Here is a 22,970-nt window from a genome sequence, read left to right on the forward strand (position 1 = left end):
CTCTCTTCCTTTACTGAAAGTTCCTATCAGTCCCCCCCCCACCCCATCTCTGAGGCTCCTGGTACTTGGGAGCTCGTGTCTTCATGGCACTTTGGAACTTTTCACCCTTTTTCAATAATTTTTGGGGAAAAGCTATTAAATTACCCTGAAAATTGCCTTTTTCATCTTAGACAACATCCTAAGATTGGAAACCGAAGTAAAAACATCAGACAGCCTCGACTCAAGGTCCGTTTTCTGATAGGGTATATTGTAGGGGAACATTAAAATTAAGCTTCACAGTACAGGTCCTATTATTTTTTTTATTTCTTAAAATAATATATATCTTATGTCATGATAATGGGGAGGGTAGGGGCGGGGGATCCAAATCGTTAGCTATCTATCATTAAATGGGAGAAAAGAGGTCACTGCCAGCAATTCAGATGAAGGGAGTGTACTTGGCAGACAGCTCTCTGGGAAGGAGAGGTGCATTGGAAGTGTCATGAGTTGGCACTTGGCTGTCAGTTCACTGAAGTGTGATTTCAGCGTTTTTGCTTTGATTAATAAAGTGTTGGTTTCTTAAAACAATTGTGAGGTCTTCTCCTTTCCACACTTCCTAAGATGCTACTTCTGTTCCACATAACTCTGGACCAAGGCAAGATTATTAGCAAGCTACCTGGAAGCTTTCTGCCACATAAGACCTCTGGGGAGACCAGAGAAAGCTGAAAAAAAAGTGTGGCTTGGTTAAGAATGTGAGATTAATTCAACCAAATGATTATTAGTTCAGTGCCATAGAAATCCATCCCCTGTGCTCCAAAGTAGAAAATAAGTGCATCAGACTTAATTCTCCAGTCCAGAAAGACACAAATCTGGGCTGGCAAAGGTTAACTAGGGCTTTCAAAGGCAAGGGGAGGTACGGCGATATTCAGGGCTGCATCTATCAAATCAAATGTTTTGTAGCTTTCAATTTGGGGTTTTAAACCTTTTAATGGTCCCTTTCTGCATTCTTATCTCAATTTCCTTATTCTTACTCTTAACTGGGAAGGGGGCCCAGCACACAACACATACCAAGCAAGTAACTCCTAGTGACAATGGAATTTTTTCTTTCTTTCTTTTTTTTTTTTTTTTGCGGTACGCGGGCCTCTCACCGTTGTGGCCTCTCCCGTTGCGGAGCACAGGCTCCAGACGCGCAGGCTCAGCGGCCATGGCTCACGGGCCCAGCCGCTCCGGACCGGGGCACGAACCTGTGTTCCCTGCATCGGCAGGCGGACTCTCAACCACTGCGCCACCAGGGAAGCCCGACAAAGGAATTTTAAGGTCAGATGCAAGACATTCATCCTTCCTTTAAATACCTATGTCTCTTGACTTGTAAGCCTGGTCAGTCAAATCAAAAGGCAGTTAATCTCAGTGCATCTCAACTGGTAGAAGCCAAGGCAGCAGGCAAACAATGAATAGAAAAAGAACTCCCTCCCATTAGATAAACTGGCTTTCCAAGCTTCTCAGAAATGATTCACCTGTCCCCACCCCCTAGCCCTCAAAAGCAGCATACAAATGAACACTCAGTGCCAATGCGTATTTTGTGGATACTTAGGTTCCAAAATATTCCCTAGTTAAGTGCTATTCACTATTGTTCTCTCTCCCAAAGCAAGTATTTGTCAGCACGACCATTACTATTCTAACCAGGCTGCTCTGACTCTCCTTGCGCCCTGAGATCCTGCTCAATATCACTTACATTTCACTAAGAGGGCTGGTTATTGTGCCCGATTGAAGGGAGATTCTTAGCTGGACTAACTCTTCTACACAGGGCCACAGATGTAGCAGTGTCCCATTGTACCAGAGGTGGTCCTTTCTGACAGATCGGAGAGAGGTTACCCACATTTGGCTAAACACATTGGAAAGGAAAGCAAAGCTTCCAGATCAGTACCTCTGGAATAGAAATTCAAACAAATAAAAAGCCAGGTACATGTAAGTTGTGGAAAAGCTTTTTGTGTTAACAATAACAGTATATATCTAGAAGGTATCTATAAAGACATCTTTAAAAATGAATGGGCAAGTCATCAAAAAATCTACAAACAATAAATGCTGGAGAGGGTGTGGAGAAAAGGGAACCCTCTTGCACTGTTGATGGGAATGTAAATTGATACAGCCACTATGGAGAACAGTATGGAGGTTCCTTAAAAAACTACAAATAGAACTACCATATACCCAGCAATCCCACTACCGGGCATATACCCTGAGAAAACCATAATTCAAAAAGAGTCATGTACCACAATGTTCACTGCAGCTCTATTTACAATAGCCAGGAGATGGAAGCAACCTAAGTGTCCATCATCGGATGAATGGATAAAGAAGATGTGGCACATATATACAATGGAATATTACTCAGCCATAAAAAGAAACGAAATTGAGTTATTTGTAGTGACGTGGATGGACCTAGAGTCTGTCATACAGAGTGAAGTAAGTCAGAAAGAGAAAAACAAATACCGTATGCTAACACATATATATGGAATCTTAAAAAAAAAAAAGGTTCTGAAGAACCTAGGGGCAGGACAGGAATAAAGACACAGATGTAGAGAATGGACTTGAGGACACGGGGAGGGGGAAGGGGAAGCTGGGACGAAGTGAGAGAGTGGCATGGACATGTATACACTACCAACGGTAAAATAGCTAGCTAGTGGGAAGCAGCTACATAGCACAGGGAGATCAGCTTAGTGCTTTGTGACCACATAGAGGGGTGGGATAGGGAGGGTGGGAGGGACACGCACGAGAGAGGGGATATGGGGATATATGTATATGTATAGCTGATTCACTTTGTTATAAAGCAGAAACTAACAAACACACCATTGTAAAGCAATTATACTCCAATACGGATGTTAAAAAAAAAAAAATGAATGAGCAATATTCCAGAATGCTGTTTAGAACACAGTACTGCTCTCCTGGCTGGAGACCCGTCGAAGTGTTTTGGAGTAAATATGAATTCGTTTTTCCAAGCTTCACTTTGTAGTTTGGGCCTCTGACTTATCACACTGGACATTTTAGTTCTTATCACGTACGTACATATTTCCTAAAGCTGGAATGACTTCCCAACTAGAGCTTTGTTATTGATCAATGTCATTGGTCTTCTCCCCTTTCCCGCTAACTACAAGCTGAGGATCTCAATACTCAAAACTGGGAAACTTGTTATCACTCAGCAGCGACTGGTTAATTAACTAAGTTCAGATTTAAAAAGGGGGGTTAGGGTGGGGGGAGTTGTAAACAATAAAAGGATGAAAACTGGAACCCAAGAAGAGATAAATCATAAATAGTTGGTCTCAACAGACAGTTGAGGTCTTTGAGCACAAGAAAGGATCATTATAAATTTATTTACTTATTTACTTATTTATGGCTGCATTGGGTCTTTGTTGCTGCACGTGGGCTTTTCTCTAGTTGTGGTGAGCAGGGGCTACTCTTTGTTGCGGTGCGCTGGCTTCTCACTGCAGTGGCTTCTCTTGTTGTGGAGCACGGGCTCTAGGCATGTGGGCTTCAGTAGTGTGGCTCGCGGGTCTAGGGCTCAGGCTCAGTAGTTGTGGTGTACGGGCTTAGCTGCTCCACAGCACGTGGGATCTTCCTGGACCACAGCTCAAACCTGTGTCCCCTGCATCGGTAGGCAGATTCTTAACCACTGCGCCACCAGGGAAGCCCAAGAAAGTGTCATTACACGTAAAGAAATTTGTTCTCTATTCCCCACCAGGACAGAGGAGAACGATATGCATAAAATTCGAGCAGAGGGCTTCCCTGGTGGTGCAGTGGTTGAGAGTCCGCCTGCCGATGCAGGGGACATGGGTTCGTGCCCCGGTCCGGGAAGATCCCACATGCCGCGAAGCGGCTAGGCCCATGAGCCGTGGCCACTGGGCCTGCGCGTCCGGAGCCTGTGCTCCGCAATGGGAGAGGCCACAGCAGTGAGAGGCCCGCATACCGCAAAAAAAAAAAAAAAAAAAAAAAAATTCCAGCAGAAATCTTTAAATTGTAATAAAGTTCCTAGCAGTTAAAGGTCTTTATTTCATAGTTCACTGTTGTTGAGTTTCAGAGTAAACTCTCTTTCTTCTGAGATGATCTGCACCAAGAAGGACCTAAATTAGTGGAGGTGGTTTATGGCCAATCCCATCTAGCTGGAAAGGGGAAGGATGGAATATTCTTTGGAACATCCTTGCTAGCTCTGGATTTTTAGTAACAAGAAGGGCCTTCCTTTGGTGACAAGAAGATGGAAGGAAATAATGTACTAAGCTAGTGATCAACATCAAACGTCAGCAAGTGCTCTTCTAACGATACCTTTCAAGAGTACTCCTCACCCAAAATTATGGCTTGATCTTTGAGAAACCCGCTAGGATTCTAGGTCTTAAATTTTGTGAAGTTGGGCCTACCAAAACCATACTAATCCTCCTTTCTAAAATCCAGTCATTTGAAATCACAGCCTTATTTTTCTGTCACTCTTTTCAACAATGCCACTTTCTTCATCCAATCTACTGATTCGCCAGTCAGTTTTTCAGACTTCAACTTGTTCCAGGGTTTCTATCAGACTGTCCTGCCATCCGCCATCCTCCCAGCCCTAAGCACCACAGCTGCTCCTTGTGTACTAGCCAGCTAAATCTCTTGGCACTGTTTTCCCTACTCATCACCCTCCACCTACTACGTCTGGAACAGTCTCCCACTTCCATCTGCCATTTTATTTCTCTCATCTCCGTCTTATCATTGCCTCAGAAGTGCACCTCTCCCAGGAAGCCTTCCTTAATCAAGATCAAGGACTTCTCAGACTACAGCAGACATCACCTGACACAGATGTCTAATGCACTTTTAGAACAGGACTTGCCTTCCAAGGATAAGAGGCAACCCCTTTATAAGCAACTCAGGGTGATGCTGGTGGTAGGATACGTTTTCTAAGAGATAGGACTATATCAAGAAAACCACAAGCCGCCCTTTTGAAACACTGAAGTCCTTTATTCTATTTCCCTCAGATCCTACGAGTTTCCTTTTCATTTGTTATCCCCTAGATGAAGTCTATTAGCAAACTGCATGCATATTTACAGCAGTCAAGAAGTTTGAGCAGATACTTCCAACAAAGCATACAATATTTGAATTAGATATTTTGAATGTTGAAAGAATTAAAGAAATCAGTCAGCTACTGGAGGTAATTTGTGCAGATTCTGAAGTATTTCTATACAACTTTGCTTCTAACAGAAAAGGGAAAACGCTGACTCAGGGTTTGGCTTCTTATTGCGTAGAAAGATTTGAGGACCAAGTTTCAGATGTGGTGGGGTCACTCACCCTCATATCTAGTGAGTTCCATATATGAAAAGGCTTTCCTTTTGTTTTACAAGTAGCTCTTATTGTAGGCTAGCCTTTCACCATTGAGAAATTAGGCTTCAGGTCTTAATCTAAGCAACACTGAGGTTAATTGCATCACCTCCATCCTCAGGGGTCTGGTATCCAGGGAAGCCAAGGGTGAGAACAGGGTGAGCCCAGGACACACATGTTAGCAGAGACAATGCAGTGTGATGAGGCGTGCATCCAACCCCCTAAGTGTGCTTTAGTTACCAGAATATTTGACACACCCACAAATTAAGTAGCAAAACATTTTAATCCATTAATTCTAAAAATAACAGAGACGTTTTATATCCGGTGCCACCTCCTCAAAAGTCTACTGCAGATTAGACAGCCAGACTGCAACTTACAAAGCCAGACATTAAAGTTGAAGATGCAGTTTGGGACAAGACCATCGTGGGGAGATTTTCCTCCTCTTTGCTCATAAACATAAGTTGTCAGCTTAAAAGAATCCTCAGACAGAAAGAGAAAGCTTTCTCTCTCTATAACCTCTTTATTTTAAATCTGTCTGTAATGTTTGAAGGCAAAACAGATAATCAGAAAACCAACCTCCCAAGTAAGTACAAGGATCTGAGCTGGACTCCTGGGACTAAAGACTGGTTTAGTTCTATTTCTACCAACACTGTGATGTGAGGTACCATGGTTCTTGTTTTCGTTACAAGAGGTGTTAGGAATGAATGCCCACACACAATTAATAATAGCTTATCTAGCACATAGCTCTGCAGCACAGTACCAACAACAGGAGTATTTTAAAGCCGGGTGGAGAAGAAAGTAGACATTAATACAACTTAAGGTTTCCTTTGTTCTTCCCCTCTTTTTACAAGGAGAATTCAGCTCAAAAACAAAACTCCACAATGCCCGTACTGTCCTTTGGCCCACCAGGCCCGGAGAGCCTCAGGCTTTAGTGATGTATCCTTCTCGGATGAGGAAATCATAGATTTTCCGGGTTTTGTTCACGTCTATCTTGATGAGTGCTCTTGCCTGTGCCAGTCTCAAGCCTCCTTGCTTGTTACATTCGTTCAATAGAGCAGATTTGTATTCTAAATAGGCTCCCGGGACCAATCTCACCATCTGACAGAGCTGCAAGACATGGCAAATTTAATAAACATTAACATCTGTCATTCTCATAATTTAATCCAGCAGGTATAGCCAAAATAAAATGTAAAGAGTGACATCAACCTCCAACTATTTACAGGAGATGCTGGTGGCTAGATTACATTCCAGTTTGTCTTTTCTTTGGAGAGGATACTCTCTAAAGGCAGACAGAAAAAGGGAGAGTCTGATGCCGGGAGAGCTCCAGCACCTATCGGCTGGCTCACCTGGGTCTGTCAGGGATACAAGTCTGTGTCCTGAGGAGCGGTGTGGAGTAGAGGCCCAGCACCTTCCAGCTCAGCCAGTCAGGGAGGAGCCACAGGGCACTGTGCGGGTGGGGCTGCTGATACTTGGGTTCCCGAGTATGAATCGCATTATTTTTAGTATCGGCGTAAATCTTTAGTCCCTGATTTTGTGATTACATTTCCTACTCTGGAGGGAGAAGAGATATAGAGACCTTGCTAAGAGGTCACTTTAACTGCTAAAAATCTAGAAACCTGGCTCGATTCCAGTTCACCTGCCACTATCCAGAAATGAACAGCCTGAGGTTACCACTTTGTGGGTAAGGATAAAAACTGCTTGAAACTCCAGGCCATTCCACCCTTGATTCAGAATGGCAATACTTCTTCAGCAATACTTGGATATAACATACACCTCCTTCTACTCCCAAACTAATCTTTACTGTTCCTACTGGGTAAAATAAAAGACTAATACTAGCGCCTACTCCATGACTCTTCCTTACTGTCTGACCTGAATTACTGATACAGAGTGGCAGATGAAGACACTGATCTTGGGAATCGTAAGAGGAGCACACGAGGAACAAAGAGGATCCTCTCTTGGAATGGACTTGAGATCTGCGGCACATTCTTTTGAAAACGCTTGATGATGACCCTTTTGAGGCTGGATTTAAAGTTTAGAAACGGCCAAAAGTAACATGAAGAATCACATCCGGTGATTATAATGTAAAAGAAAAGTAGGTCATGGCTTGTTTAATCAAAAGTAATGTGCGACTATATATGATGATGAATTCCTCTTTTATGCTTATACATATACTATGGAGACAATTCAAAAATCTTTTAAGTGATGGTCATATTGTTGGAATAACAGTAGAACTTCTGAAAATGCCCACTCTAACAGGAAAGAATCATTTTCATATACCAGTTATTTTAAGTTTGAAAAAAATTAAATTCATAGACATAAAGCACAGTACAGTATCTAGTACATGGTAAATGCTCAATAAACGATAGTTGCTATTATTTAGATTTACATCTCATATGTTCTTCTCTCAGGAGATGAATGGCGGCTGGGTGATAAGGAAAGGAGTCCTTGAGACCTGCTGAGGTCAGCGCTTTAGCACCTAGACCTCTGGGATGGACTAGAGCTGTACATGCACCTGTGTGACATGAACAGAGCAAAACGGGTTTGATCCTATAACATGTTTTTAATGACAACTCAATGAATAACCAGCCCCTACTCTCTTTCTTCTAACCAGCTCCCCTTCTTTTTGTTACCTCCTTTTCTTTTTCATTCAACTTCTCTGTGCCAGGGAGGCCAGTGAGGTTCAAGGGCGGTGCACTTCGTCTACCTACAGATATAGACAGAAAAAGGCATATATTTCATAAGAGTGACAGTCCCTCAGGTGTAAAGTGTATAACAAAGTTCACCACAGTCAGGCCAGTTAGGTACAAGATTACTATACATAGCTGCATATATACTCCTCAGGCCTCAGTTTATCTGGCAACACAGGTATCCCAATGTTCACTTGAAAATAAAAACGGTAAGCCATGTGCCCTCTGCTCTGATAAAATACACATATAATCACACATACCTCAGTGTCAAATACGGCTATTCTTCCTAAACCAGCAGGAGATTCTAAAATCTACAGCCCAGATGTCGTCCAGTTAAGAAAGGTCATACACTGCCTGCCTTGACAGCTGATGAATGGAAATAACAACACTGCGCGAGAGACATTTCCTAACCTTGCCACTCTGCCAGCAGTGCAAGGCAAACATGGTAATTAACCACGTACCATTCGCCTTGAGATCAAAGGCAGAGTGTTCGGCCGGCAAAAGGCCCTTATTTATTACGTGAGGGAATATCTGTTCCTTCCAAAGTAGCCCTGTTTACCTGAAAGATCTGAACAGAGGAATGAGCCACTATATGGCAAAGTAGAGGCTGAGGTGAACTCACATACCTGAGAAAGAAACCCAAGCATGAGGTCACTGCCCAGGATAGGAAGCCTGATGTGCAAAACCTTTTGGTTTTGTTTTGAATGTATACTTGAATGGATGGACTGTGTTAAACAAAAGAAAATTCAGAGCAATACGTTACATTTCATGGGGGTTGCCGGTTTAGGTGGTGGAGAGAAAGGGGATGGACTGTTGCAGCCTGCTGTACTACAAAACAGACTTCTCTGTAATATCAACAAAGGGGATGAGGACTTCTCCATAACTGACAGGCCTAGCCATACCCTAAATGCTCAAAAAGGGAGACTACAATCATTTGGTGCCTCAACAAAGTTCCCAGAGGCTGGGTTACGATCAGGGATCCAGGCTTCCAGCTCTGCACTACTGTAGGAGCAACTCAGAGCATGAAGAGGAGTAAGGGGTCGCCTCAACCTAAACACAGGGCGTGAGGAAGGCAAATGCCCGCCTAGGACGCAGCAAAGAGCAAGGGCGAGTGGTTCAGAGGAGCTTGGTCACGTCCATTCATTCATTTTAACTAGCCAATATTAAGTTATTTGTATTTCTGTATTTAGATTGGGGAGGGGTTGGATGTAAGAAACTTAAAAACTTGGATTTAACTGTCTTGGCTATTCCCTAAAAGACACTCTTTTCTCCTTTAAATATTAAGAAATTATTACTTGAAACAAAGGAATAAGTGAAAAGAAAATTATCATCCATATAGCCGCCTTTTCTGAGCCCTGTCTAGATCCTGAATCTGAGAGATTGTGAATGGGATCACAAGGTCTGTTGTTCCAAGCTTCCAAAAAATGGTAAAACTGCAAGTGGGTCATCTTTTCGCCAAGTCCAATCTGTAATTGGTGGAGCAGTCTGTATGTTCTGACCAGGGGAAGTGGCTAATCTACCATATGGAGCAGGGGTGAATGATAGCCAAGAAAACAGGCAAAGAAACACCATGATCTTGGACCACAGTTCTACAACTAATACCACCCCAAACTACCATTCACTGATTACCAAGAACCAAGGATTACCAGATAGCATACGGCTTAATCTTACTCTGTAAACTAACCTCAAAAGACGAAATACCCAAAGAGATAAGAAATAGAAATACCTGAAGTCTCCAACTTATAAAGAAAGTCTTGCTTTTCTGGCAAGTAACAAGTTTCTTTGCTCATATAGGATACAAAGCCTCTAATTATCCCCTATGAGACAAATCTCAAAGTTTGTGGTAGACAGTGTCATAGTAAACTAACTGCCCATGAACATTGGTAAAATAGAGAAAACACCTGTGTGGAGTTCTTTCTTCCCCTGTCTTTGTACTCCAAACCTGAGGAAAGTCCTGTATGGCCATGAATATTCTAAAAACTTGCTTATGTTTATAAATTGGGAAAACACTTAATTACCATTCCTCTGCCTAAGCACCCAGCTCCCACACAGGCTGAAGGGATTGCTGGGTTACCATAACCCCTAGAATGAAAACTTCACAATCAAGACCTGCTCCAGCCTAAAAGATAATTACCTGAATTCGAAGCCATTGGTACGGAAGGACTCAGGCCAGAATCACTACAAAGAAGAAGAGGAATTTAAACTTATATCACATCAAAGAAAGCCACTTCCAAAAGCCCATGTGAGACTGGGTGACACTTATCAGGTCAGTTACTTCGAAGAGAAGTAATGAGACAGACTGTATTATGTTTTACAGGATATCCCAACTGTACTACCTAGGAAAGGAAATCTGTTCCAGAGAAGGAAATTGCTTGGATTTGTTAAGAAGCGTTCTTGGTCTGGCACATCACAAAGACCATTCATGGGGAAAGGAGAGGAACATGATTCTCCAATGAAAATCATACCAATAGAAACAGAGGGAGAAAGAAAGCATGGGGAGGGAATTTACTAATTAAAAAAAATAAGGTCAAAGTAGCAAAGTAGGATTCTAGGAGGCCAGTTATGTTTCTCAAAACTGTCAGTATGGTACTGTTTCTTTTTTTTTTTTTTTTTTTTGCGGTACGCAGGCCTCTCACTGCTGTGGCCTCTCCTGTTGCGGAGCACAGGCTCCGAACGCGCAGGCTCAGCGGCCATGGCTCACGGGCCCAGCCGCTCCGCGGCATGTGGGATCCTCCCGGACCGGGGCACGAATCCGCGTCCCCTGCATCGGCAGGCGGACTCTCAACCACTGCGCCACCAGGGAAGCCCAGTGTGGTATTGTTTCTGAGACTGCCTGCTAAAATTTTCTGAATTCTTCTAGTCACCCAATTATTACTGCCCTGCCATGTAGGATAGGGTGCCCACAGAATTCTCTGAAAATACAGGTAAAGGCCAAATCCTCCAAGAGATTGTTCCTTCCCCCTGGAGTAATTCCTCACATGTCAGCCTGCCGGCGGAGCCACTGCTGGCAGGCGCTACTGTCCTGGATGTACTGGAGAACCTCCGAGAGCATAGTGCGTTTGAGGCGTTCCTCTTCTCGAGTCTTCTTGAGGTGATCATAGGTTCTGGCACCTGGAGGTATTAAAAAACACTGCGACTACAATGACAACGCAGCAGAACTAACCGAAGGGTTTCCTAACTCATCAGCAAACTTCACCTTTTTAAATCTTTAATTTAAAAATTTTTTTGGCCGAGCCGCAAGGCTTGTGGGATCTTAGTTCCCCAACCAGGGACTGAACTCCAGGCCCACGCAGTGAAAGCGCCGAGTCCTAACCACTGGACCACCAGGGAATTCCCAGTCATTTTTAAATTTCCTTTGCAAAACTGCTTCCATAATTATTTTTCTAAGAGCAAAGTCATTTCCCCTAGTTTGAAATCCCTTTTTTGACAAGAAATAAAAATATTTTTATTCCTTTTCTACCTTTAAGACATTTTGGGGAAAAATCCCCCAAACAGAAAATTACAAGGAGTCCCTCATATTTCCATCCCCTAAAAGTAACTTTTAATATTGTCATATTTACTTCCTGTTCTATATTTTTCTATCCATATATTTTTCCAAGTCACACAAGTGCTATACACATACACTCTTCCTTAAAAACCAGTTAGAATTACAAATAAAAATAAATCCTCATTGACCAGTACCATTCCTTTCCCCTCTTTCCCAGAGGCAACCAATATCAGGTAACCCAAACCTGGTATCAGAGTCTTTATACGCATCTTGATAAACAGTTGCATAGTGTTTTCTACATGTTACAAATGTATACAGGATCCAAAATATCACACCAGTGGGTTTCAAACAGTGTTCCACAGAGGCCCAGGATACCATGAAAATATCTCAGGGATTACGGGGAAGAGCAAGGGCACCATCACATACCAGTGGTCCTGTGCTCCACACATGACCTGAACCATCAGACTTCAACCAAAGTAGTTCTACTTTTATCTTACTTATGGATTAGTGTCCCACATAAAATTTCATTTTGTAAACTGTTTCCATTGTTAGAAATAAAGAGCCATTACAGCAGGCTGAACTTATACCCACAGGGCTACTTCTTGTGAGCAGTGGGTGATAGCTTTCAACCAACAGCAAGAAGGAGGAAATGCCGAAGATCATTCCAACAATAACAACAAAATGACAGAAACTGCCATTTACTGAGGATTTACTGTGTGCCAGGTATTGTGCTATGTTTTCATGCATCATCTCTAACTTAATCTTTTTTTAAAAAAAAAATTTATTTATTTATTTGGCTGCACCGGGTCTTAGTTGTGGCACGCGGGATCTTTAGTTGTGGCATGTGGGATCTAGTTCCCTGACCTGGGATCGAACCCGGGTGCCCTGCATTGGGAGCGCGGAGTCTTACCCGCTGGACCACCAGGGAAGCCCCTCTAATTTAATCTTCATACTAACTCTAAGAGACTTGGAAAATTGAAATGAACGGAATTATAGATCTGGTGAAAGAACAGCCAGAATTCAAACCCAAGCTGTCCAAGTCTAGACCTCAGCTCTTAACTACTAACACACACTACCTTCCCTTATGACCTGGCTCTACTACAACTAGCTCCTTAATCACTTTAAACTTTAGTCTCTCCATTAAATGAAAATAACAATAAGTTTGTTACAAGAATTAAATGACACGATCCAGGTGAAGTGCACAGGGTAGGGCCTGGTGCATGGTAAACTGTTAGCTGCTATGAATATAATTATCACTACCTCAAGTACCTGGGATGCAAGCGCCTAGAACCAGCTGAAGCTCCCTTAATAAGAATGATCAGACTATGCATCACTAAATTTAAAAAGGCTGAGGCTAAAAACTGGAATACAAAATCCTTTTTTTCAGAGGCCACTACGGAATCCTAAATCTAAAACAGCATTCTCTTTTCTCTGTGTCATAACTTTTATTTCACCTCAGATAATCCATATAATGGTATTTTATAAGGATTAAATAGGTGAAACTTTATGGGAAAGATTGAAAACTCATTCTGAAATGTGAAAGCTTGTTTAAAAAAAAAAGCTCCATGGCACCTCAAACAGAGACACCCTCTATGTGTTTGGAAGACTTGCCCTCTGATTTAGTGTGTACCTTAAGCATACTTACTACAGAAATTGGTAATGCCTGCTGTCCTGTATTCCTGGAGCCTCTTGATTTCCCTTCGGAGTTCGAATTCCACTGTTTATCCCCCCGAAAACAACAAAGGAGAAAAATTGGAAAAACAAAATCAACATTAATGAGCACTTTTACTGTTGAATATTTTCAGTAATTCTGCCTTCTATAAAAGACTGGGCAATTCCATTTGGGGAATCCTAATTGTTGCTAATATCTCATTAGAAATTTTACCTAAAAGCTGACAAAAATGTACTCCAGCTGTCTTTTGGCTTCTGTCTCCAGCTGCTTCCTAGAAAACTTATAGTGAACTGGTTGAATTCATTTAGCTACAGAAGTAATGAATATAATTTTTTAAACCATCAAGTTTCCCTGCTCTATTTATTCTCTGTTAAAAGTTCTAGTCACAAAACCAAATTCTTTTATGAAACCTGTCTCTGGTATTACTTGATGTGGCCCTTTTGCAAGGGAAGGACAAAAGCTCTGGGCTTCAAGTCCTGGATAGCTTCTTTACAGCTTTTCTCCTATAGGAACAAAAGAGCATTGTGTTTTCCATAAATCAAAGATTTCTGCCTCCTCTGAGCACATAGATCAGGTTGCACCGCTTGGGTTATTATGTGATAGAACATTCAAATTTGGGTGCTTTGAAACAGAGGATGAAGGAAGAACCTGGACAATCCATGGGGTGTTGTTCTTTGGAGTGACACATAAACCAGGGATGGCACAAACTGGGACAGGAAGTGAAGGATAAATCACCCAGGATAAATCACACAAAGAATGCCAACAAAGAGGGTGTCTGGTGAGGACAACCAACCTGGCTCAGATACATGCCTACAATGTCATGCAAGAAATGTCTGCATGATGAGTACACGATAAGAGCCTTCATGAAGTACCTTTCCAGAACAAAACTTGGGGGTCAAACACCTGACTCTCATGAGTAAAGGCATAGACTTAGCCCCCCAGTCCAGATTGTTTTATAGTCTAGGCCTTACTGCCTTAACAACTTCAATTTTTTACAGTGAGAAATCAAATGGTAACTAGATATATCGAGCTCTCTCAGGGAAAAAGGCAAGAAAATGATGGAAGTACTATATACTATCTTGATGAGTCGTCCAACTCTGTCCCCACTTAAAAAACTAGTTTTAATACTAAAATAATTATGAACAAAATAATATGATTTGCTTCAAGGGCTTCCCTGGTGGCGCAGTGGTTGAGACTCTGCCTGCCGATGCAGGGGACACGGGTTCGTGCCCCGGTCCAGGAAGATCCCACATGCCGCGGAGCGGCTGGGCCCGTGAGCCATGGCCGCTGAGCCTGCGCGTCCGGAGCCCGTGCTCCGCAACAGGAGAAGCCGCAACAGTGAGAGGCCCACGTACCGCAAAAAAAAAAAAATAATAATAATAATATGATTTGCTTCAAAATAATCCAGTTGAGGATGGGAGGGGAGTGGGTGGTAAAGATGAAACTGGATTGGCCATGTGTTGATAATTGCTGAAGTTGGGTGATGGACACATGGGGTTCATTATACTATGATCTCTATTTTTGCATGTATTTGAAAACTCCCATAATAAAAAGGGGGAAAAACTACTAAACTGTTGTTTATCTGAGGGGAAAACAAGCCACTAGGCTTTTTAAGCTCTTTTCTCCCACCCCCAAAGTCCCAAATTAATCTCATAGTAATAAAGTGGAAGAAATACCAAAAAATCCACTTATTTATTTACAGAACTTCACATAAAACACACCACTATCTCTCCTATTTATATAAAAACACACACACAAATATTTGCTCAAGGTTAAAAAACCACCTACATGCATGGCTTTCAATGAACTTGTCATGTTCCACCGGCCCCACTATCCTTGCAAATCGCCTCATTGTTTCATAAAGGTCTTGGACTTCCTTGGGATACCGCCGTTCCATTACTATAGAGAAAGTAAAGAATATAAAGATCTCTAAGTTTTCTGCATTTCTTTTTTACAAGGAGTAAAATGGAAGAACCTTATTCCTAACCTCATATGACTAACTTGCCAAGGACAGGAAGCAAACTGGAAAGCTAAGAAGGCAGCACACTAATCATAATGATAAGAGAATCAGAGTGACTCTGACACAGAGAGGTTGTTATCACCGGAGAGCATCTGCACTGCTGAGCAGCCTGGAGACCTCCACACCTCGCTGCCTCTTAATCTATACAAGGGCAGGAAGTACTGGCAGTAACGGGAAAGATGATTAGATCGTGTGTTCTCAGAAACAATGTGGGGCAAAATCTCTGGTATTAACTTCTGCAGAGGGCTTCCCTGGTGGCACAGTGGTTAAGATCCACCTGCCAACACAGGGGACACGGGTTCAAGCCCTGGTCTGGGAAGATCCCACATGCTGCAGAGCAACTATGAGCCCGTGCTCTAGAGCCTGCGAGCCACAACTACTGAGCTCACACGCCACAACTACCGAAGCCCACGCGCCTAGAGCCCGTGCTCCGCAACAAGAGAAGCCACCGCAATGAGAAGCCTGCGCACCGCAACTAACAGGAGCCCCCGCTCACCACAACTAGAGAAAGCCCGCACGTGGCAACGATGACCCAACGCGGCCAAAAAATAATAAACAAATAAAATAAATTAAAAAAATAAAAAATAACTTCTGCAGAACAAGGGAAGTGCAGACATACTAATTCATCTAGAAGAGGTAGATTAGCCTGGAAGAAGTGTGATCTCTTGCACGCTCCACCAAAAATAAAAATCTCTGTAACTACATATCCTCAAATGAGGCATTTATTTCTTCACTTTCTACATGGGTCATTTTGCCTTTCTCTAAACTTAATTAGGTACCACAACTTAATGTACTACTAATGAAGTTATATTTTGATAACTATGATGGAAGTGAAGGGTCAAATATGCCATTTGGGATACCCATATGGGTCAGCAACTTTGAGGATCACTACTGACCAAATTTCTAATAAAAAGAGCTATCAGCAAAAAAGATGGGTAGTAAAACCCACCAGTAGTAACTGGTAGGTTGGAGCGGCCAGGAACTCTCAAACTGCTACTCAGTCATTTCAATAAGAGTAACTAGGCTAGTTTTGTCCACTCTCAGGCTAAAGATACAGGCTATCACTTACGACAGTTACTTAAATCAAGTCCTCTTTTCAGATGAATCTCTTTCTTTGCAGGAGAAATTCTTGCCCACAAGTTCTAGGAGCTGATTTGATGGGCAGCCACAAATCGATTATTTTCACCACCAAACCCCCCATCCCCCTCTATAGGGATAATACAGAAACACCTGGAGTAAAACTTTTTAATCTGATGAAAAAAACTCCTATGCCTACATATTAAGGTCACATGTACATTCAGTATAATGGCAACTGAAGACCTCTCAAACCACAACGCACATACCACTTCTTTCTCGGAAGCAACAGAGCATCCTCTCAGCTCTGTATGTAAGAAATACAGTTAAAAGAATAAAGAGGCTGAAATGACCTCTGTCCACCAGCTGAGAACAGAATTTATACAAGAGTCAAGGTCTACTATGTAATGGTTAAAATCAACTGACCTATCATGGAAAGCCCAGGAATTCAGACAAAGGAACCCACTACTGTGGCTATCAGTACGTGACCAATTATTGTCTACAGAAAGGGCAAGGGAGATCTGACCTTGGGTTATTTTTGCAAACCCACAGCTCTCGATGAGGACGAGGTTAAATAGGCAATACTGTATACTGCTAGAAGGAATATAAATTGATAAAACCATCTTTTAGGAAACAATCTGGCAGCATGTGTTAAGCATTTTTAATAACCATATTCTTTGACCTATTTAATTCCACTTCTGGGAATCTATCTTAAAAAAACAATTCTAAATACAGACAAAGCTCTATTCACAAACAAGTTTACCTTAGCTTTATTTATAATGATTAGAAAAACACTGAAAATAAGCTAAAGATCTAATAATAAAAGACAGGTTAAGCACTTCATTATATATTTATGTATCTATACAACATATTATGTAACTATTAGAAGTGACATCATCAAAACACCATAATGTGTGTAATGGAAAGTGAAAAAGTAAAGGACATAAAATGTAACCTACTTATGACCATGACTCTATTAAATGATACTTAACCCAAGACTGGCTGACCTGAACCTTCCTGGCACAGACTGTCAAACCCTATAAGATTCTATCAATTAGCATATGAAGCACAATCATTAGGTACTTTTACAAAAAAAAGTCTTGTGACATATAACTATTATAAACATATATAAATATTGCAATTATTATGATATCATCATTCTTATGTTCTGAACAAACTCTACAGTGTCGAAGAAGAAAAAGTACAGAGACTCTTTCCGCCCAGCATAGGTTATCGCCAAATATTTAAAAGTAAGGTCAAAGTTAGCAATCATTTAAAAATCATAGGTTTATTTCATCATCATACAATGCTAATGTCTTTCCTGGTTTGTTTGCCCCGACCATGCAAAATAAAGCTATCATTTTCTGTTAATTTTTTTCCATAAAAATATTTTCACAACCTGATGGTCAAAGTTATTTTATGTTTAACATATAATTCCAAAACACAACCCTATCCAGTTCCAGAAAATGATCCATTAATATTCATGCTTTAATTACTATACTAATTAAAAAAAAAGAATTCTCATGCTAGTGTTATTGACCATATATTAATGGTTTGTAACTCTTACGATGCAACAGAATTGCCCTGAAGACTTTAAAAAAATACAGATGCTGTAGCTCTACCTCCAGAGATTCTGACTTAATTAGTATAAGGTGACTGTCAGGCGTCAGAATTTTTTTTTTTTTTTTTTTTTGCAGTACGCGGGACTCTCACTGTTGTGGCCTCTCCCGCTGCGGAGCACAGGCTCCGGACGCGCAGGCTCAGTGGCCATGGCTCACGGGCCCAGCCGCTCCGTGGCATGTGGGATCTTCCCGGACCGGGGCATGAACCCGTGTCCCCTGCATCGGCAGGCGGATTCTCAACCACTGCGCCACCAGGGAAGCCCCAGGGATCAGAATTTTTTAAAGCTTCCTAGGTGATGCTAATATGCAACTCTAAGAACTACTGTCATAAATGATTTGTTTAAAACTATTCAATAATGTTGGGAGAAATTTTAAAATAAGGAAAACTAATACTTACACTGAAACTTTCTAAGGTTGATTAATCCATGGTCTCTTATAATTCTAGAATGAAAAACATACATATGATAATCAGTTTCATATTTAACAATGTTTTCCACACACAGCTTTCATTAGACATCCTAAACACTGCAAGGGGGAATATTGAGGTCCAGAGAAGTCATTCCCCACAAAGTTCTGCAGGTCAGTAAGTCTCTAGCACAATTTTAGGCTCTCAAGCATCATATATTTTTCCTCTCCTTGGGCACTGTAGATTCTCAATAACTCTCTGCTGGATGAATGAATAGATCAATACGCACTCACAAATAGTGAAAAACACGTCTGTAACTTAAGATGAAACAGAAGGGAATCTGTGTCCATATCATAAAAATCATCTATTCAGCTTAGGGAAATGATTATTGAGAACAGCCGTTTAAGGGAAATCTGTGATCACACACTCAACATTTACAACTGTACATTCACAGAATGCCTTGAAGCTATTTGAAATAAATCTTGTGCATGTTTAATGGAAGGTCATCATAAAACGTAAGATCTAATAGCGACCTCAACTACTGAGCTCTACAACACTGTCTAGCTCTAATTCCATGTTTTAAGAAAAACAGAATTTAGGTAAACCATGCAGAGTTACGTATCTGGAACCTCTGATTTATACCGGAGGTATTCATGACTGGCAATGAAGCTTCTCACAAGAACAGCTGGGTAATCTTCAGCGCTTCTTGGAAGCTAACTCCAGACACGCAGAGAGTAAGCTTTACTTTAGATCATGTCTTGGTCCCTCCAGAGTGCCTCCCAAGTCCCATTCCTTTTTCTTGTTGTGATGCCACTGTATCTCTAGTTATTAACACCATGGTAACATGCCTACACATACATACACATCCTCTGCATACCCTTCTCTGAACTGTTAAAGTCTCTGTAATCCAATAGGAGTTTGGGATCCATAATTTCTCACCCTCAATGTATGTTTTTTGTTCTGTTGCAAAGAGACGGAATAACCAAGAGTGACTGAAACTTGTTCATAATTTCTTTGAAATCCTTGTATATAAAAGACTTCTCATAAAAACTGAGCAGTTAACATAGAGCATTAAGTGTAACAATAATATTCTGAATTTTTCTTGTCCCTTTTTTCCTTAAAACAGTGTATCCATATTATTCATTGGTCATCAAAACATCAAGAAAGGGTAAGGAAGGAGGAGGTTAAAAAGCAAGAAAAGGAGAGGTATTATTATCTCCTTTTAACAGATGGAAAAATTGAGATCCAAGGAGGTTAAGTGTATTCCTCAAGGTCCTAAGATGAGCCACAAGTGGAACTTGCTCTTATGGGCTATATGTGGTCAATAGTCCAAAGCCAAAAGAAGGCAGGATGGTTTTCTAGACTTACTTTTTTCGCCTTTGTCTCTCCTTTAACCTGGAATGATAGATATCTACTACAGCCATCTTCAGAGCTATAAACAAACAAACAAACAAACCCTTACATATAAATAAAGCCAAGACAAGAAGAAATCTTTTGCCCAAGCTGTCCTAAACTTTCAACCTCATACTGCTAACTATTCCACACTCACTGGTCTAGGAAATCTGTCTCTTGGAAACAAAAATACCCTAGGATAGTGAATTTCTGTATCAGTAAATTACAGTAAAGTTCTTTTTTCCTAAATATATGTTTATATGGGATTACGCTATAGATAACAATTTCTGCTTTTTCCTGAACATCTCTTTTGACCATGCTTTGCTATGTATATTATTAGCTTTCATAAAACAGTTCAACAAGGAGTCTGAACTTTAGTAACACATGGACTAGAAATTACATCTGTTAGAGTTTCAGATTAGAAGAAAGAAATACCAAAATCTAACATGCTGAGCTATGAGCAGATGCACTACATCTGTATATAACTTCAATCACTGGGAAATGACCAGGAATACTTTATCCAGGCCATTCTCCCTTGGGTCTGAGATAAAAATAACATAAATTCTAGCTGGATGACCTGAAGAGATGAATGACCGCAATACTTTTTAAACTTTAAGTATTAAAAAAAAAGTATTAACTATCATGGATCTTTTGTTCATTTCTAACAAGTTCAAAAATTTAAACAACATTGCTTCATTTTTCCTCATAACTGCCCACAAACTAAAAATAATTCAATAATATCAGGTCCAAGATTTAAGGCAATGGTTTTCAAACATTTTTTCAGGTTGCAGAACTCTTTCTATAAATGAACTCTTTCTTGATTTACGTGTGTTCCATATAGAAGCATAGGTACCACAGAATGCCCCATACCCTGCCAGTGTTTCCTAATACAACTGCTGGGGAATGATAGGCTCTAGAACACTGTGCTGGTGGAGATGCGCTTTACATAACTGTGTGGTGGGAGAGGAAGGAGGCATGGGGAGAAGAGGAACTGTCTCTGACGTGCATTACAACCAAGTACAAGCTTTATAGTGGACTCTACCTTTACTTCTTATGAGAAAGAGAAATTAGGACGTCAACAGTTCAAGGCAGAAAGAGAAGCAAATAAAATAGCTAAGTAAATAGTTAACATCCACTGAGTATTTATCATGTTCCAGGCCCTTTAGGGGCCTTATCTTGTTTATCTACTCAATAATAAGATGAGTTCAACATGAAAGAAACTACCTGAAGATCCAGTGGAAGTTAGTGCTAATTTTGACAAAATATTTCGGTAATTTTTCTAAGACACTAACTTATCATGTTGTTTCTTGAGATTTGTGTGGGAATGACTTAATTGAACAGAAAAAAAACTGAAGAGACTGTGTCACAGAAAAACTCTATAAATAAATCCTGCTGATAAATGATCATTTCAGTAGTTTAAACTTGTACAACTGGCCCTGAGAACAAAGGGAAGGAAGGGAACACAGAGAAACAAATGGGAGAACTGGAATTCTCCCAGAGAAAATTTCACAGTTGAAGCTCTCCCTTGTCTTTATGAAGCACACTCCAATAGCAGCAACTGATTATAAGATCTTAACTGCACGAATAACCCAGGGAGGACCACAGCACTGCAGGCAGAACAGAAATGAGAGGCATACACTGAAAGAATGAGCATCACAGGTTCATATTCTACTTAAAGTGAGTGGAGGGTCTAGTAAAGCAGGCAAAGACCCAGAGCTCCTTAAAAACAAAGAAACCCAAAGCACCCATAACCTCTCCACTGATGCCAGGCCTCTGAAATCTCAGTTTTGGGGGATGACTAGTCTCCCTGTGACCACACTGGGGACTGATAACAAAGTTTCCAAACGGCTGGCCTTAAAATATTTCAAGAAGTGGGCAGAAGTCAGAGGCAGCTCCTTCCCACTGCAGTGTATTTCTAACATTGTTCAAAATAGCTGGCAACATGTTTCTGTTTTCCTGACAGAAGGCACCTACTGCTTGCTTGGCAAGAAAACCTACTCAGAGGCCTTAACTACAGGGAAGCCAATCAAAATCCCTACTGCAAGCACACAAGCACAAACCTGTGACTCAGGTATTCCCCAGAAGCAAAGCTTTTTAAAAGTCATTTCCCCCCAAAGATTTTGGCCGAGATGTATGCAAGTAGTGCTATGAAGGAAAGCCAACCAAGTGACCGAATGGTTAAAGTCAGCAACTAGGAAGCCTTAGCCAAGCCACTTCACTCCTTTGTGCATTTCTCTGAAAGTAGAATGGGAAAATATCTATTTCCACTTCTCAGGAATGTGGTTAAGCTATAGAAGGTAAAAAATGTGAAATCTAAAAAGAAAAAAAAAAGGTTCAAGGTTGTAGAGACATTAAGTATAGCACAGTATTAAAAGCATAGACTCAAGATGGCCCTGCCACTTGCAGGTTACCTCTTGACCTCAGGCAAGTTACTTGAGATTGCTACTCCTGAATTCCCCCATCTATAAAATGGGGGTAATAGTAATAACATCTAACCCAAAGAGTTTTGTGAGGATTAAATGAGTTCATGTGCGTCAAGGACTTAAATGGTACCTGGCAAACAGTAAGTGCTATACGTATTAGCTATTATTATTAATAGCATTTATGTCTAAAAAGTCCTAAACATAAAGCAGCCAAATCACCATCAAGGGAAGGGCACTGCCAATAGGTAGGTAATAGGCACAGTGACCAGGCTGGACCTCTGATCGACTAATTGTTAAAGGCTCTAAAGGCTGACAATCCGGACCAAAGAAAGAAAATGTGGGGGGAAAAAGTGGGGGAGTATCCACATCTGGCCAAGAAATTTTGCTGAAATTGGCTTTCCAAATAGAAGGAGAGTGAACTGCTCTAATGTGCAACCCTGAGAAGTGCTGGAAACACAGGCCCAGTGCAGTGGAAGGAGCTCATGATGCCTCCTGCTTGCCTGGGTTATGGGCCAGCAATGATTAGAAGATGCTGCACGCAGGGCTTAGCACCTGTGAAACTCTGAGAAAGAAGAGTCCACAAGTTTAGGAGAGATTTCCCCAAATGAAGGCAGATGGAGAGCGATGTCCCCTAAGGAAAAGGAAACTATGCTGTGTGTCTGCACTGACATCCCACAACATGCCACAGGGAGTGCCGAGTTATGTCTTTTGCATCTCTCTCTCTGGACCAATAATTTCTGCTTATTTCAATAAAATACGAGGAGGTGTCATTTAGGGATCTCAGAACCTCCTTATTTTCTTCCTTAGACACTACTTCACATGCAGTATCTTTTGGGGGCCCATTCTGAAAGACTTCTGGTATGGTGGAATGTAATTACAT

At 41.2% G+C, this 22,970-nt stretch overlaps 1 protein-coding gene across 1 annotated transcript in view; it reads right to left on the bottom strand.

Moving 5' to 3' along the window:
- Positions 1–5,571: 5,571 nt before the first annotated feature.
- TADA2A (transcriptional adaptor 2A) overlaps positions 5,572–22,970 on the bottom strand; it is a 45,218-nt gene continuing 27,819 nt past the window's right edge. The window contains exons 8-15 of the mRNA XM_065896880.1: positions 19,644–19,707; positions 18,267–18,310; positions 14,942–15,052; positions 13,127–13,198; positions 10,973–11,105; positions 10,129–10,172; positions 7,938–8,011; positions 5,572–6,414 (exon numbers count right to left, since the gene is read on the bottom strand). Coding sequence (XP_065752952.1) covers positions 6,229–6,414; positions 7,938–8,011; positions 10,129–10,172; positions 10,973–11,105; positions 13,127–13,198; positions 14,942–15,052; positions 18,267–18,310; positions 19,644–19,707 — 728 coding nt within the window. The 3' untranslated portion in view covers positions 5,572–6,228. The remainder of the gene's footprint in view (positions 6,415–7,937; positions 8,012–10,128; positions 10,173–10,972; positions 11,106–13,126; positions 13,199–14,941; positions 15,053–18,266; positions 18,311–19,643; positions 19,708–22,970) is intronic.

Source organism: Phocoena phocoena, chromosome 19 (assembly GCF_963924675.1).
Source record: "Phocoena phocoena chromosome 19, mPhoPho1.1, whole genome shotgun sequence".
NCBI lineage: Eukaryota > Metazoa > Chordata > Mammalia > Artiodactyla > Phocoenidae > Phocoena > Phocoena phocoena.